The following is a 16,896-nucleotide window of genomic DNA, read 5'->3' as shown; positions in this document are numbered from 1 at the left end:
ACCACACGCCTCAGTGTCCCCAGAGTCAGGGGTGTTCTTCGAGGCTCCCACGCACGTAGGTATGTTGTGTCTGACTCCGAGGCCAAGATGAGTTGCAGCTGTGCCTTCTGATTTCGGGGAAACCAGCTGGACATGATGCTGGATGTTAGAACATCTCCCAGAAGGAAGGCCTTTGATTAGAGCAGCAACCGTCTGGACAGGACGATACAAAGAGGGCCGAGCAAGGGCCAGCGCGTCCACTTCTCCCTCCTTCTGTCTTGCCCACAAAATGTTAGCTTAGGCAAAAAAAAAGGAAAAAAAAATGAGTTTTGAGGCTAACATGTTCACTCTTGGAAGCATCTCCCTTGGGTTCCACTGCAAAACACTCCCTGTAGAAGTACTTGTCCCCACTGCTGCCACCTTCTTGGGCTGGTGCCACGAGTGGGCAGACAGACAGCACGTGTTCTCCTGGTACAGCTTCTCGAAAGCCAGCCGCCCGCCGCCCGGTGGTGTGTCTTCGAAGTGCCTGCTAGGGGGGCTCTGCCAAGGAAGCCTTGGGCCCACATGGTTCTGCAGATGGTGCTGGGTGGCTTCAAAGGAAGCAGCGGCTGTCGTCCGTGTTTGTCAGACAGACCCGTGGGCCAAGAGGATGTGGAGAAGCTAAGTGCCTGAGCTGGGCTCTGTGGTCACCGAGGGCACTGGCCAGTGCTTTACAGACAGCCACACTTTTCCTCAGCACAGCCCCTGATGGAAGGGTTTCACTCCCATTCAGCAGATGGGACACTAAGGCCTGGAGAGACAAGGCAACCTGTGCAGAACTGAGAGTACCTGAGAAGGCCAAAAGGGGACTGCTGACAATACAGAAATACACAAGCTGAGGGCAGCCGAGGGGTCTCCCATGGCTCAGCAGCAATGGATGACACTCCCCACCCTGTGAGCTTTCTTCCCACTGCTCCCCCTGATCCTAAGTCACTGGCTAAGCCAGTTGGACCCAGGAAGGGCTGGCACCCAGGAGATCTGAGTTCTATGAAGACTCCAGCTAACAGGCTGGGCGTCTGAGTCTTGGCTTCCTCTTCTGCAAACAAGAGGGCAATGGGTGGCATGATTGGTGCCCAGGGATGACTCCAGCCCTCAGAAACCTCCCTGCCCCAAGACACAGGGACACACAAACCAGCTAATCATACAGCAGAGCAGTGCCCCAAGCTGGCATGTTCCTTAGCTCTTTGCATCTCGGTTTCCTCACGAAGTGGGCATAAAAACAGCCCCTGCTCAGAAGGTAAAGGAGCCCTGGTGGTGCAATGGTTAAGTGCTCAGCTGCTAAACAAAGGGATGTTGCTTTGAACCCACCCAGATATGGCAGTCTGCTTCCATAAAGACTTACAGCCTTGGAAACCCAATGGGATAGCTCTGTTCTGCCTTAGAGGGTTGCTATGAGTTGGAATCCACTCAATGGCAGTGGGTTTGGATTGAGGTTACTCAGAAGGTAAGGAGATTAAGTAGCACAAGCAGTTTTCGATCAGCTGCTAACCTAAAGGTTGGCAGTACAAACCCACCCAGGGGCTCGGAAGACCGGCCCGATGAACTACGTCCATAAAAGATTACAGCCAAGGAAATCCCAGGGGGCAGTTCTACTCTGTAAGACACAGGATCACTGTGAATTGGAATTGACTTGATGGCAACAGGTTTGGTTTCTTTTACTCATAAAGTTTTCAAAAGGATTCAATGACTACGCTGGTACACACTCCAAAAAGTCACAGCCATTGTCACAGGGTTTGCTGGGAACTGAGAGGAAGAGCAGCCATTCTACTGGGGTGACTGACTGTGGGTGGTCCCAGAGGGCTTCTGGGAGGAGACGCACAAGGTGGACTGCAGTTAGAACAGGGTCTTGCCTGCTGGTCAGAGGAGTTGAGGCCCAAGACATGGGGGGCAGGTAGGTCCCAGCCTTATGAGATGGAGTGGCTTGGTGAGGGGTGTCACTGCTGCCTTAGAAGGGTCCTCAGGAGGTGGTGTGTGGGATGTTTCCTAGACCGATGAAGAAACCAGTTACCGGCAGGACTGCACCGGCCGTGTAGCAGCAGACCCCAGCCTCCCAGGCCTCCTGCGCAGGCACTTCTGGGAGGGGAGGGGGAGACTGTACAGAGGCAGAGTCTTGTTTTTTTCCAGAACAAAGAACTTGGACATGTGAGCAAACGCAGCCCTTCAAAGGCGAGCTCTGACCGTATTCCAGGGAGACCGTGGCTCCTTAAAGCCTTTCTGGACACCTCTGGGAACTGCTTTCTGAAGGCCACTGGGCACAGGTTCCAGAAAAAAACAGAACTGCATTCAAATTCCAGCTTTGCCCCTCACTGGCTGTGTGACCTTGGACAAGTCACTGAACCTTTCGAGCCTTAGTTTCCCTTCTGTAAAAAAGGTACCATCAGCAGCTCCTGATGTACCAAAGGTTCAGTCAATTGGGCAGCGCACAGTAGGTTTAACCAACGTCCCCTCCTTCCCTTTCAGAACCAGCTGCCAAGTCCAGAAGGAAATTGGGCCCACTCCTTGTTTTTGACTGAAAATGGTACCCCCAGGCTTGGCGCCCTGCCACATTGCCCAGGCTTGGCAGCCAACGCCTGCCGGCTCCTGGCAAACACTCATCAGAGCTGCCATTTATCAAACACTGAGCCACGTGCCAGGCACTGGGCTGAGCACTTCACATGTGTTACCCCGTTTACGCTAAAAGTTTGCAAAATCTAAACTGCTTTCAATGGAGGCTGGCTTTCTCTGCACGGATCGGGCGAAGAAACGCGGGGTGTTGTCACTGGTCATGGTGGCCATTACTAACAGCTCTGAGGACCACTACCACAGAGGAGTCAGAGCAAGCTTGGAGCCAGGCAGCGGTGTGGGGACACCATGGCCCTCGGCATCATGGCAGGCTCCTTTCCCAGCCCAGCCTCAGGACAAGGAGAACCAGCTGCAGCCTCAGCCCAAGCAGGGACAGCCCAGGTCCTGTCTGGTGGCGTCTGCAGATCCGCCTCTGCCTCAGCAGCTTGGTCCCTGGTTGGGGAGCTTTTCATCTCCCTGAGCCTGGTTCCAGCAGCGGCTGGCCAGGCTCCACTTGATGGCGTCTCCTTTGATGTTTTCCAAGCAAGAGAAGGCTTTGCCTCCCCTCCTGGCGAGCCCAGGTAGGGAGCCAAGGGAGGCCAGGGGAAGGAGGGCTTTGCTTGCACATAGCCAATTAGAGGAGACTATGAACCCACTGACCCCATACGACAATAAAACGCCCGGCAGGCAGAGCTGCCACACGGAGCAGGCTCAGGACACAGGCATCAGGCAACTGGCTGCACAGCAGCACAAAGTGTATTGATTTGCTCACAAGTACCTGCTGTAGAGATGCTGAAATGAACCCCATCTGTGTGACCCTGGCCGGTGATTATGCGGCTTTGGCAATTAGGACCGGGTGCCAGCACTACCGCCCTGGGAGGGTCTCGGCAAGGGCAGGGCTGTGCTGCAGTCAGAGGCACATTACCCACTAAACAAGATAAGCATGGGCTTACTAGTGCTTACTAACTAATCTGTAGAGAACGATTTCACATGAGCAAAAAACACGTGACAGTGTTCACTACAGATCAGTAAGCACAAGTAAGCCCATGCTTACCCTGCTTATCGGATAATACATCCCTAGTGGGTGGTGAGGTGGAAATGGCCAACTTCATTCAACACAGACTCTCCCCACATCTGTGAAGCAGCCCTATATTATCCCCATTTTACAGATGAGAAAAGCAAGGCTTAGAGAGGTGATGTCACACTGCCAAAAGGTGCCCAAATCATCTAGCTAGTATTCCAGGCTGTGCCAATCCCTGGGCTACAGTGCTGTGAGATGATGTGGTCCCTGACCCATGGAACTCACACTCTGGCTGGGAGATAGATGAGGAAACATGCAAACAGGTGGGTGATCGAGCTGGGCCTGGAAAGGAAAGCCTCTTGCCCATAGTTACATGCCAGCCTGGTTACAGCCAAGCAGGGGTCAAGTGTTTGCTACTTGAAGCAAGGGTGCTTCCTGCCAAGTGAAGCAGGCCCTTCTCCCTCCTCCGTTCCTGGGCCAGAGGTGGGTGTGGGTGTGAATGTGAAGTTTGGGGTGGCCTTGATGAGCTATGTGACTTGTGGGGCCTGGACCACTGCTTTGATGAGTGTGGAGAGAAGGCTTTAGCTAAGCCAACATCAGCAGCCACAGCTGCTAATAGGCCACCTTTAGGTGTTTGTCCATTAGCCCTGGGGCCTCCTCATCCCACAGACCTATATGTGGCCCCATTCCCACGTGCCAGCTCCCACTCTCTGCAGCAAGGATTCAGGAAGCTATAGAATTCACACTTCCTGAACTGCCCCCATACCCCTTGGCCCCACCTGTCTGGTCTCATTCTCTCTGCAGAAATCCAGGGGCAGCAGGACCCCACTCTGCCCTCAGGAGAAAGCCTAACTCCTAACGTGCCTATGTCACCCACGCCCCAGCCCCTGTCTGCCGCCTGGACCAGAAACCCCCTCCGACTTAATTCACCAGCAGCACATAACCACCCATGGCCCCAGAACAAGCCACACCTTCTCTTGGAAAACTCTTCCCCATCTCACTCGGCCACATCCCTTGGCAGTAAGACCCCGCTCATCTGGGAAGCCTCTCTTGGCTGCCCCAGGCTGGGTTATGGGGCCCCATGGTTCCCAGCCCTGCAGCCATCACACTACTGGGAAACTGTCAGCTGACTGTCCATCTCCCCACTAGGCTAGGAGCTCACTGGTCTGCCTTATCCTCTGTTCAATCCCCTGTGCTGGGCACACTGTTGACATTCAGTGGTAGAAGGCTCAAATAAATGAGTCCTGCCATGTGACAGTTCATTCTACCAGCACACCCAAGGCCAGACCTCAGGAGGCCTGGGTGTTATCCTAGCCTGGATACCTGTTTGCTGGGTGACCTTGGACAAATCTCTTGCCCTCTCTGAGATTGCTCTGCTGGCCTCCAGGGGCTGGAAGAGGGTCAAAGTAATGCCAGGCAGGGTAGTGGTAATAAACAATAAAAGGTCCCTGATGAGACCCCTGAGACTGTGACCCCTAGTTACTCTTCAAGTCTAGAACTGAACTCACTCCTGTGGCTTTCAGCCAAACAACAGACAGGCATAAGGGGTGAACATTTACATCCGGTAGATACACTCCTTGGAATGATCAATCATGGGAGACCAGAAGGGCAGTGTTTGCACAAGGAGATATAGCTGGGGGTGGGCGGGGGGAGTGCATGGGAAGGAAGGACACAGGGAAGAAGTAACTACAGGGAAGAAGTAGGAAGAGAGCTGTTACATTGTGGGGAATTGAGGTCAATGTCATGAAACAAAATGTTATGAACTGCTACATGAAATATGAATTTGCTCTGTAAACTTTCACCCAAATCACAATAAAAATTTAAAAGAAAAAAAAAAAACCACTATAAAACATCCCTTAGGAGGATAGGTAGGAGCTCTGGTGGAACAGTGGTTAAAACATTGAGCTGCTAACCAAGCATTGGGCTGTCTATCTCCCCACTAGGCTAGGAGCTCACTGGTCTGCCTTATCCTCTGTTGAATCTCCTATGCTGAACCCACCAGCCGTGTTGTGTGAGAAAGTTGAGAAAGACGAGGTGCTTCTGTGAAAATTTACAGTCTTGGAAACATGGGGCAGTTCTACTCTGTCCTATAGGGTTGCTAAAAATAAGAATTGACTTGATGGCAGAGGGTTTGTTTTTCATTTTTTTGTTTTAGGAGGACACGATGCTAGCTTGCCTGAGGTTCACAGCTATCCTTCCCTACTCAGTCTCTCTGGGTAACAGGTGTCCAGCAGTCCAGTGGTCTCTGGGGCACAGCGCTGGGCAGCCTGTCTGCCAGGGAGGACGATCTAGTGTTGGCACTTGAGGCCTGGCAGTTTGGACATGGGGACTAATGAGGATGGATGGTGTTGGGGTCCAGAGAGGTGGCGGCCCGCTCTCTCCCAAACAACAATTGAGTTTATGAGAGATTCCGTATGGCAGGGCGGTGATCCTGACAGCTCCTGGTAGGAACCCGGGAAAAGATTGCTTCTGACGGAAGCCCTAATGGATATTAACATTTATCGGCTGTGCAAGCACTTCTCAGACAATAATGGCCTTTCTTCCATGGCGGCTCAGGGCCCAGAGCCCCCGATCCAGGTGTCTGAGCACCAGGACCAAGCGAGGTGCTGTTCCTCGCCGCCTCCTCTCTACCCTGAAGCCCAAGCCGTCAGAATTACTGCCTCCCAGCCCAAATCCTGATTGACTTCCCCAGAGATTGGTTTCAAGTCCATCCAAGTGGAAGATGCATGGCCTTGACTGGCGTCTCGGTCTTTCATTAAGCCTGTCCTAACCCTTAACTCTGATTTCTGGGCTCCAGCTATTGTGTTTACACTGTTCTGCTCGCCGAGGGGTTTCTGGAGGCGAATGCCATAACTCAGATGCTCTCGGAGTTAGGAAAACAAAAGAGCTTTTAACCCCCAGACACGGATCCAGCACATTTAAAAGCTCTCAGTTGGAGTTTGAAGACAGGTTTAGAGATATGTCTGTCTTTATCGTCTTTGGGGGATTCTCGTCTGCTCTCTCGCTGGTTCCTAATGGCTGACTTTGCCCTGCTGGCTCACCTCGCCCCTGCGGCCCTCCTGGCTCATGTCTTGGCCCTGCTTGGGTAAGCTGACCCCTTGCATCCCATCACATAATCTCTTTACAAGGCTTCCCTCTCCCCTCTTCTTCTCAGTCACTTGTTTCATCTGAAGTTAAACTCTTCCTCTGGAAATCAATATGCTAAAAATAGTCAACATGGAGCTTGGTGAGAAAGCAATGCATCCTACTGGTCTTTTCTCACGCTCCAAGTGTCAGGATGGAAGACTGGAGAAGCTTCTACCTGGATACCTCTGGAAGGAAATGAACTCCAAGCTCCCATGTCTTCATGACCCCTGTGAGGATTGTGTACTGTTCCCTGGACCACCGTAGACTCTCGCTTGGTGGGAGCTCAGTGAGGGCGGGGTCATGTACATCTTGGTCATGGTTGGGTTGCCAGTGTCTTGCACAGAGTGGGGCTCATTATCATAAATCATTACCCAACAGCTACTAGTTCCTGTGTTTAAAGCTCTGCAAGCCTTTGGTAACGGAAGCCTCAGTCAACCCCACGGATCTCTAAAGGGGACGAGTGTCTTTTTGGCTGTCCTTCCTATGGACAATTCTCCATCTTCTGAGGACTGGTGGGAGACAGAGGCCCACTCCCACTTTAGCTGCTAAAAACATCAGTCATTTAGTCCCTTGCAGTGAGAGTTGTAGGCATGTGACCACCACTCAGAAAATGCCCAGTGATTGAGTCAAGAAGCAGGAACAGAGTCCCTTCCAAAAGCAACAGTGAGATTGTGTCCCAGGCCATCACCAGCTTCAATCTTAGTGGGGGTTTTTGGGTCCAGGTTCAACAGTGTCCACTGCTCAGCAGCAGCAACACTGGGGCAGTGGGGTTCTCATCAGGCCAACACATAGCCTGGTCTGGGGGAGCTCTGTCCCAGCTATGCAGCCCTAAGCTGGTTTCTCAGTGCCCCAGTCTCCCTTCAGCACATTTCTTTTCTCCTTAAATCTGCTACTTTCTGTTGCAAGCAACAGACCTCTCACTGATATAAGTGGGTATGCCCATTTCACAGCTGAGAAAATCAAGGCTCAGAGAACTTAAGTAATTTGCCCAAGGTTACACAGCAGGCCCGAGAGGTACACCTCAATCTGTCTGGGGATAATGGAGCCCAAGTATGTAACCTCTCTAGTGACGGGCCCAATTAAATGCCTGTCAGCTGAACAAGTGAACAGCCTCCTCCTCTTCTCTCTCACCACTCTAGGACAGGCACAGTTCAGCCACGCTTCCTCAAGCACAGTTCTCATCCCATCTTTCATCTTTCTAACACCCTCAATAGCTCTCCAGTGTCTGCTGCAAACCCCCATAACCTGGGATACTGTCAACTCCACCCTCATCTCTTCCATGTGCCACATACCCCAGAGGACTGTCTGTCCCCTGACTGTCCTGCCCGCTGACTCCCAGACCTTCATTATCTTGTTCCCCCTTCCTGAAACATCTCTTTCCTACATGCTCGGAAACCCTACCCACCCTCTAAGGCTCATCAGAAACACCCCGTTCTCCAGGAAGCCCAGATCTTGCCCCATCTCTGATGACAGTGACTTCCTCTATCCCAAATCCCTGAAGAGTCTGAGATTCTTGGAAGAACTGGGACTGCGGTGTCCCCATTTATGTACTTCTCCAGGACCCAGTACACAGTAGGTGTTCAACATGTCTGTCCAATTGAAATTATGTGAATTAAGCTGAGAATCCTTAAAGAACCAGTTCCTACAGGGTCCTCCCGGGTCAGTGGTGCAGACTGTTCACTGCTTTAGGAGATCCAGGCCAGGGGACAAGCCAGGCTGAAAAATGGCCCCCATCAGCCCCCTCCTCAAGCCCTGCACTGAGTGTGGTCTATTCCTGCCTGAAGAAAAGGACGTGGGGCTTTCAAAAATGTGCACAAAGTCACTCGATGGTTGGTGGTAGGTCTGTCTCCAAGCCTGGACCCCAGGAGAGGGTCATAAGCCCACCTGTTCCTCATGTCCCAGTCAGGACTCCTCTAGCTCTCAAAGGGGGCTATTTAAACTATGGTCCCACAGGCCAAATCTTGCCTGCTACCTATTTATCTCAATAGCTTTATTGATATCAAACACACATACCATAAATTCGTCCATTTAGAGTCTACAATTCCATGGTTTTCAGTGTATTCACAGCTTCTCACAGCGACCAGCACAGTCAGTTTTAGAGCATTTTCATTACCTCAAAGAGAAACCCTGTATCGTCTCCCTACTGCCTATTTTCATATGGTCTGAGAGTTAAGAATCATTTTAATGGTTTTTTTAAAATGATTTTTCAAAAATCAAAAGAATATTTCATGACACATGGAAATTATATGAAATTCCAATTTCAGTGTCCAGACCTACATTGTTACTGAACATAGCCGGCCTGTGTGTTTGTTTTGTCTCTGGCTGCCTTCCCACTAGTTGTGACATAGTTGTCACAAAGACTGTTGAGACTGTATGGACCACAAGCCTCAGCTAGGGACATCTGATGCTTTGCAGACAGTTTGCAGACAGTTTGCAGACCCCTTTACTCTTCCCGTTGCAGAGTTCTTTGGGGGAGATGATGATGGCCAGGCTTATGGGGGTTGGGATGGTAGGTACCAGGCCAGAGCCGGTCCAAGGGAGCGATATGGGGGTGAGGCTGCTCAGAACATCCTGGAATCATTGGCACAGTCTGCTGGGCCACTCCAGGGTCCCCACTGTCTGCCGGGCAGATAGGAAGCCATGTCTGGCTGAGCAGCCACCAGTTGGGAGACTCACCGTCCAACCGCCACCATCAGTGCTCATGTCGCAGTAGACCTGGAAGCCGGCAGGGTAGTGGGTGGGAAAGACTGAGTAGATGCCATCCTCCTGCTGTCCACTCAGCAGTACATCCAGACAGTCACGGGGCCGAGAGCCTAAGGCAGGGAAGTCTGGTCAAGGGCCACTGGGCCCAGGCTCCTGAGTCCCTGCCCAGCCCCCTCCCTCTGAGCCTGTCCCTGGATCTCTCTGACTTGTCTGTGCACCTGGCAATGTCTTTGTGACCAAGAATGCAGGCCTGGGTTCGACTTGGGTCTACCATTCCCTGTTTGAGTTTGGATAAGTGAACTACCCTCTCTGAACTTTACTTTTCTTACCTGAGAAATGGTTTGGGAACTGGGCATCATGATACCACCTTGTAGGGTCTGGGAGAAGGTTCAATGCAAGGGCTCAGATAGTGTGCTCAGCACTGCCTACCCCATTACCGTTGAATCGTAATGACCCTTTTAGACAGAGTAGAACTGCCACACAGGGTTTCCAAGGCTATCAATCTTTACAGAAGCTGACTGCCTCATCTTTCTCCCATGCAGTAGCTGGTGGGTTTGAACCAGTGACCTTTGGGTTAGCAGTCAAATGCTTTAACCACTATGCCACTAGAGTTCCTTCAGCTCTGCCTAGCTCATAGTAAATGCTCAATAAATAACACATGGCTGTGGCATGGGGTAAGGAGGCTGAGGTTCAAGACGTGGATAGCTGTGGTTTGGGCTCTATGTGTCTCATGACAGGGAAACCCTCACCCCAGCTTTCCCACTCCCCGGGGCTGGGCACCAGGGTCCCCAGGAAGGCAGCCCTCTACTCACCATTGGCGCAGCCCCGGGGCCGTGCTCCCCTGGCAGGTGCCCTCTGAAGATCAGCCTTGACTCGGGGTCGACCCAGCCCCCGGTCCCTCTGCAGGGCATCCAGGACCTCGCTGACGGAGGTGACCAGGTGAGCCATTTGCCCTTGGCTCTCAGAGAGAAGCTGCAGGGCACAGAAGGGCAGATGCTCTAGTGGACCTCAGGGGCCACAGCATGCCACCTGCCAGGGCGCCTTCCTGTACAACTGTGCTTTTCCCAAGGCAGAGGTGGGCTCCAGGCATGTCGGTAGCCCTGGCCCTGCTCTAGTCCCAGGATCTGGGCCTGAGGGGCCTGCTGTGTTCTCACAGAGCCTGCTGGTCCGGGACTATGAGCCCTCAGAGGACAGAAGGCTCAGGCAAAAGGGGACAGAGTGGCTCCAGCAGGCACTTGTTGCTCCTGCCGTCCTTAAGCTCTGTTCTTTGGCTATTTCTGTCCCTTCAACCCTGGTGTGGATAACCTGGTGGGGGGCTTACAGTACAGCTAGAGACAGCACCCGGAATGAAGCAAACCCAGTTCAAAGCCCAACTCATCCATTTACCAGTCATATGACTTTTGGCAAGTGGCTTCTCTCCTCTGAACAGGGCTTATGTGACTTCCCTGGATAAATTGCTATGGGAACCAATGACAGCACAGGGGAGGTGCCCAGACCCATAGGTTCATATCATTATGTAAACTAATATAGCTCTTTACAAGCTATAAAGCATCCTGGCCTCTGCAGGCTCTCTGAGCCCCATTCAATGTCATGAAGGCAGGGTGCATCACCTGCACGTAACAGATGACAACTTGAAATCTCAGGGAGGGGCTGGGGGCCTTAGTATAGCCTCTGTGCTCAGGCTGGACCCAAGAATGAGGATGGGGATACCCCACTCTCCCTTGCCATCCCCATGCAAACTTCACTTTGACCTTCCTTGGCTCTCTGATGTCCACAACTTCACCAGAGCCCTCCCCCCCCACACACACACATTGTTGTAAGAAGGCAGGACTTAAGTCGCTATCTCCTTGATGCAGATGGGGAAACTGAGGCCCAGAAGGAGAGGTCCCCAAGAGTGAAGGACAGCACAGGACCAAGACTCAGACCAGTTTCCCAGGGTGACCAGCAGAAACGGAAGCCAGTGCTGCACTCACTATACAGCAAGTCCAGGGTGGGGTCAGCATAGGGCCTAGGGGCAGTGGTATGGACCCAGACCCTAGTGTTGGTTGTCTGGGTTTTGACTTCAACCCCTTTCCCCATGCACTATCCACACGATTCTGGGAGTGTGACCCAACCCCTTCAGACCTCACTTTCTTCCAAAACGAGGGTAATGAGACTTTTTGTCCTAGAGGGAGCAGGGCAGAAATTTGAGATAATGTATTTGAGCCTTCCTGCTCAGTAATATTAACTATCTGATTGCTCATACCACTGCGGCCCCACCCATCACAGGGACGCATCTCTTCTCATGAAATGCAGCACTTTTTCTCCTGGGCCTCTCAGCTATGCCTGCTGCCGTGGCTTCTGGGGTCCTTGTCTCCCCACTCTGGGCCCCAGGAGGCAGGAGGGGGAGGCAGGGTTCATAGGCAGCTGGCTGACCAATGAGTAAGGAGCTGGCTGGGTCTTTACACATCGGATCTGTCACTGGGCAGATGATAGCCCTTACAAGGAAGGAAAATAGAAATACACCGTATTAGCAGTTTACAAAATAAGATCTCAGCTCATCCAAGGCAGGTTCCCTGCAAAGCTTTTAGTTTCCCTGTTAGTTTCCCCTCTGCTGAGCAGGTGATTCAGTGTGGGCTGAGCCTGGCGGAGCAGCGGTGCACAGAGGGGCCAGGAGAGGTGGGCCAGGTGGGGGGGGTTCCTCCGCAGGCTTCATCGCTCAGTCCTGTAGACACGCCCTGGGGATAGCCCTGCAGAGGGATGCATGTGGGCAGGGGGTGAGACCAGCCCCACAGGGTGTGGGCAGCCAAGATCTCCTGGGGCTCATGACTCAGTGGTTTCAACTGTACCTGTCTTGCCTGAGAACCATCCTTCTGAATCAACTCAGCCACAGAGGAGGAGCTCGTCTGAGATACAGGCTAGAAACTCAGGCATGGCCCCTTCTTGCTAACGGGCAGGAATGACTTCAGTTTAAACTAGCAAATGATTAAACTTGAAAATGTACATATAAACATGACCTGAATTAATGGAGAAGTCAGTCCCTGAGTGCTGAGCTGCGGAGATGCAGCCAGAGGACTCTGATGAGGTTTTTAGAGGCAGCGAAGTCGGAGTTGCTGCTTCTGGCACTTCTGAGTTGTGGTATCAGGCTTAATCAAGGCAGCCCCAGTCTGTCCCTCCAAAGAATGAGGTAATAATCATACTTACTTCTTGGGGTTATTGTGAGACAAAGAGTGTAACACACGAGCAGGCTCAGCAAATGATGGTTTTCACCCTGACTGTTATAAAAGGGAGGGATTCTCAGGGTGGGGCAAATGGTCAGTGCGCTTGGCCGCTAACCAAAAGGTTGGAGGTTCGAGTCCACCCCGGACACCTCAGAAGAAAGGCCTGATGATCTACTTCCAGAAAAATCAGCCACCGAAACCCTATGAGCACACCTCTACCCTGGCACTAACGGGGCTGCCATGAGTTGGAATTAACTTGACAAAAAATAGCAAACTGATGTTGTAAAAGGGATTTTAAGTGGTGTCTCCCTACAGCTCTATACTTCAGTTAACAACTTCCACCATAAAAAAAGAACAGAAAAACCCCACTGCCATCAAGTTGATTCCAACTCCTAGCTACCCTAAAGGACAGAGTAGAACTGCCCTATAGGGTTTCCAAGTCTATAGATCTCTATAGAAGCAGGCTGCCTCATCTTTCTCCTGTGGATCAGTTGGTGGGTTCATTTGAACCACCGACTTTTTGGTTAGCAGGTAAATTCCTTAACCACTGCACCACCTGAGCTCCAATATAGGAAACAGGAAACAATAGCTAGTGAGTGTCTCTCCCATGCCAGATACTAGCCAAGCCCTACGCAGTCTGGTGCTCACAGCATTTCATCAGGGATGTACTGTGTTACCTCCATTTTATAGGTGAGAAAACCCAGCCCAGAGAGGGGATGGGATCTGCCCGAGGTCCCATAGCTGCAGCCTGGACTGGATTCCAGGCCTGCTGACTTGAACTCTCAGGGGTCTCAAAGGTTAGTGCATCTATGAATCAGCTGGGGGGGGGGTTGTTAAAATGCAGGCTCCTGCCCTCTCTCCGTATTTAGAACCCAGGGGATGGAGCCCAGGAACTTTTAATAAGCATCCCTGGCAATTCTTCCCAGGGTGCCCAGGTCTCAATCAGCTGAACCCACTGCCATCCAATTCCAATTCACAGCGACCCCTGCTGGGTATCCAAGGCAGTAAATCTTTATGGAAGCAGATTGCCCCATCTTCCTTCCGTGAAGCAGCTGGTGGGTTTGAACCACCAACCTTCTGGTTAGCACTTAAATGTCTTAGGCACTGCACCACCAGAGCTCAATGAACTGAGGGTCTAGGGAACTTGAAGTGGAGTTAGGAGGCACGTATGGCTGCCTCCAAACGAGACACAAAGACAAATCGTCTCTGAAGTCATCCTGAGTCTCTAAGAAGAGTCAAATTAAACATTTTTTGAGAAGTAAATTCATCAGGTGAGCCAAAGTACTCCTGTGCCCCAGCAAAGCTATTAGTCTTTCGAGACCATCCCCAGGCCTCTTCAGAGATTATGGGGCGGGGACTCGGAGGCTCTGCCCCCCACACACACACTCAGCCTTCAGAGCCAGCATTTGTGGGCTAGGCTTGAGTTGACCTGGGGCTGAGCGTTGGGAGAGCGAGATGAGGGTCTCAGATCACCCAGAAAATCTGGAGGGCTCCCTGAGCCTTGCTTGACAATATGTGGGGAAGTTGAAGATGGAGGGGGCAGTGAGAAGGCCAACTAAACACCCCCACCCTGCCCCGGGAGCGGGAAGCCGCCTTCCCATCAGTCACCCAGACAGGGTGATGAGGACTGTAATTGCTCCAGCTGCAGCTTTCAGAGGGAGGGAGAAAGCCCATTGCTCACGAGCTGCTGGGTGACCAGATTGCTTGGCCATCCGGGTGTCTGGGTAGGGGGTGGGGGGAGGCGGAAGGGGCTGGAGCAGCTGAGCTGTCGAGAGCGAGGGTGCAGGGCAAAGGGCTTGCCTCCCACCTCCTAAGGCTCCGAGGCAGAGTGGTGAGGGTGTGGGGCTGGAAGCTGGGCGGGTGACGGGTGATCGGATTCTAGGCTGACCTAGCCACTGGACCTTGAGAAGACTGCCACCCCTATCTGGGTCTCTATGTTCTCTTCTGGAAAATGGGGCAAGGCAAATGAGATGATCCTAAATCCCTGATTCTATGAAGGGGGAACTTCTTGCTGGTATGGGCTCTGAGCCAACATTGGAAACCCTTCACCTAGACCCACCTGATGCTTGCCAGAACGCTGCCTTGACTCGGGAGTAGGGGTGGGGATGTTTGGGACTGTCTGAAGGTCCAGCTGGGCTCTCTCAGTCGGTCCCTCCTTGTCTTGAAAGCTGTGGGCAACTTGGCAGTGGGCTAGGGGAGCAAGGGGGAGGGATGCAGCTCTTTGGCCTAGTGACAACACTGGGAAGAGAGCTTGCCACTTGGCACGCTGTCAATGTGTCCTTGAGCAAGTTACTTCCTCTTCGGGCCTCAATGTGCTTGCCCGCTGATGGGGCAATCAGTGTTCCCCTCGCTTGCATCCCACTTGCAGTGTGGAATGTCTCCCCACCAGCCCTGACTGTCAGGCCAGAACAGTCAGGTGTGGCCTGTTGGCTACCCTGGGGCCATCTGTACGGCAGGAGAGAAATTGGGTTTGAGTCCTGGTGCTACTACCCAGAAGCTGTGTGGCCTTGGGTTAGAGATGTTACCTCTCTGGCCTCATCAGCTCATCTGTGAATGGGAATAACTCCAGCCCAGTGTCCCAGTCACTTAGGGATTTAGTGAGGTCGTGGACATCAGGTACCCAGCACAGGGGCAGCATGCATCGACAGAAGCCCTCGGCCCCCACCAAGACCCCAAGGCGCGCAGCCTGCCCTCACCTGGATGAGGCGGCCCTGCTCGCTCTGCAGGGCGTTGAGCCCCTGGCCCAGTGTGCTGTGGTCCTTCCGCAGCCCCACGCATTCCGCCTGCAGCTCCGAGGCCCGAGCCAGCAGCCGAGGCAGCTGGTCAGCCAGCGTGTCCAGCAGCACCCGATCTTGCTCACCCACCAGTCGCGGCCTAGCTTGGTGCTCGGTCAGCACCCGTAGCACTGAGGCCTGGGCACCCTCCAGGCGGGTGAAGCCGTCAGTGAGGTCGGGGCAGCGTGGGTCGATGAGGATGCTGAGGTGCGAACTGTCGGCCCTGTCCACGGTGACTAGGGCACTGTTGGGCCCAGCCGGCCCGGTGCTGACGATGGGTGGGGGCGCTGTGCCCGGTGTGTGGTTATGGTTCAGGAAGAGCACAGCCCCTGTGACGGCCACGGCCAGCAGCACGGCCAGGGAGAGCAGCACAGTGCACAGCACGTAGCCACAGCTCGGCCGCTGTGGGCCGGCAAGGACACACAAACAGAGACAGACAGATGGACGGAGAGAAGGGACACAGCATTAGAGGTAGGCCTGGGCCTCAGCTTCACCAGTGGGGAAGGTGCGGGCAGCCCTAGAGCTGGGTCTCTGGCCTTTGTGAGTCCTAAACAGAGCTCAGAGGACCCCCTTCCTGGGGGTGGGGGAAGGGAGTTATAGAGACAGGCAGAGATGAGAGACAGAGAATCCCATAGGGAGACAGAGAGAGCCACACACATAGATAAAGTAAGAACGAGGAAGTATAAGATGTGGGACCACAGGTAGAGGGGGAAGGAGGAAACGGAGACTCAGAGGGGAGAGAGAGACCAGGGAGAAAGCGAAATACAGTGAGTGAGAGATACAGGGAGACAGCCTGCCTGTCGCTGCCCCTGCCTTGTGCCATGTGCCCTGCACAGTGTGGACACAATGGCCCTTTCCCTCCCTTCCCTTTTGTCATCTCTGGCTCCTGCCATCCATAGACACTGGGGAGGAGACACAAACTGCAGACACAGCGTCTCACTCAGGACTGGGGACTTGCCGGGGAGACATGGCATGCACCCATGATGTGCTTAGGTGGCCAGGGGCGTCAGGTGCTCTGTACAGGGTGGGGCCCTAGGCTTGCAGGAGCTGAGGGCTGGAGGAAGCCAGGGAGAGGCCAGGGTACTCCGAGGGTGGGCGGGAGGTGGGCATGAGTTTAGTGCTATCCCTGGGGCCCTTTCAGGTCTGATAATAGCTGGAGGTGAAGACTCTGCCATTTCTGCCTGTGTGACCTCAGGTGAGATCCCTCGCCTCTCTGAGTCTCAGTTTTCTCCCCTGTAAAATGGAGGCTATAATGACACCCACCTCTCCGGGTTATTGAGATCCCATGAGTAGCTGCCATTTGAACTCAGGAGGGAGATCAGGAACAGTGACTATGTTAAAAAAACGTCATGCTGTCAGAGTGCCTTGTCAAGTGTCTTGGGGGTAGTGAGTGCCCATCACTGAAGGTCCCTTCCAACCTAGGCATCCACATTCTAGGGGTCCCTGGCAGCCTCAGCTGGCTTTCCCGTCTCGTGGGCACAGTATGGCTGCCCCAGCACCTTCCTCGCTCCCC

The 16,896-nt window shown here is 53.2% G+C and overlaps 1 protein-coding gene across 1 annotated transcript in view; it reads right to left on the bottom strand.

Annotated features, from left to right (window-relative positions):
- The window catches only part of FIBCD1 (fibrinogen C domain containing 1), a 37,312-nt gene that overhangs the window by 11,232 nt on the left and 9,184 nt on the right, over positions 1-16,896 (bottom strand). The window contains exons 2-4 of the mRNA XM_042781449.1: positions 15,306-15,785; positions 10,222-10,381; positions 9,383-9,519 (exon numbers count right to left, since the gene is read on the bottom strand). Of these exons, the coding sequence (XP_042637383.1) occupies positions 9,383-9,519; positions 10,222-10,381; positions 15,306-15,785 (777 nt within the window). The remainder of the gene's footprint in view (positions 1-9,382; positions 9,520-10,221; positions 10,382-15,305; positions 15,786-16,896) is intronic.

This window comes from Orycteropus afer, unplaced genomic scaffold (genome assembly GCF_000298275.1).
Source record: "Orycteropus afer afer isolate SDZICR_OR568_19922 unplaced genomic scaffold, OryAfe1.0 scaffold00123, whole genome shotgun sequence".
In the NCBI taxonomy this organism is placed as follows: domain Eukaryota; kingdom Metazoa; phylum Chordata; class Mammalia; order Tubulidentata; family Orycteropodidae; genus Orycteropus; species Orycteropus afer.
This window is presented reverse-complemented; position numbering and strand designations above follow the sequence as displayed.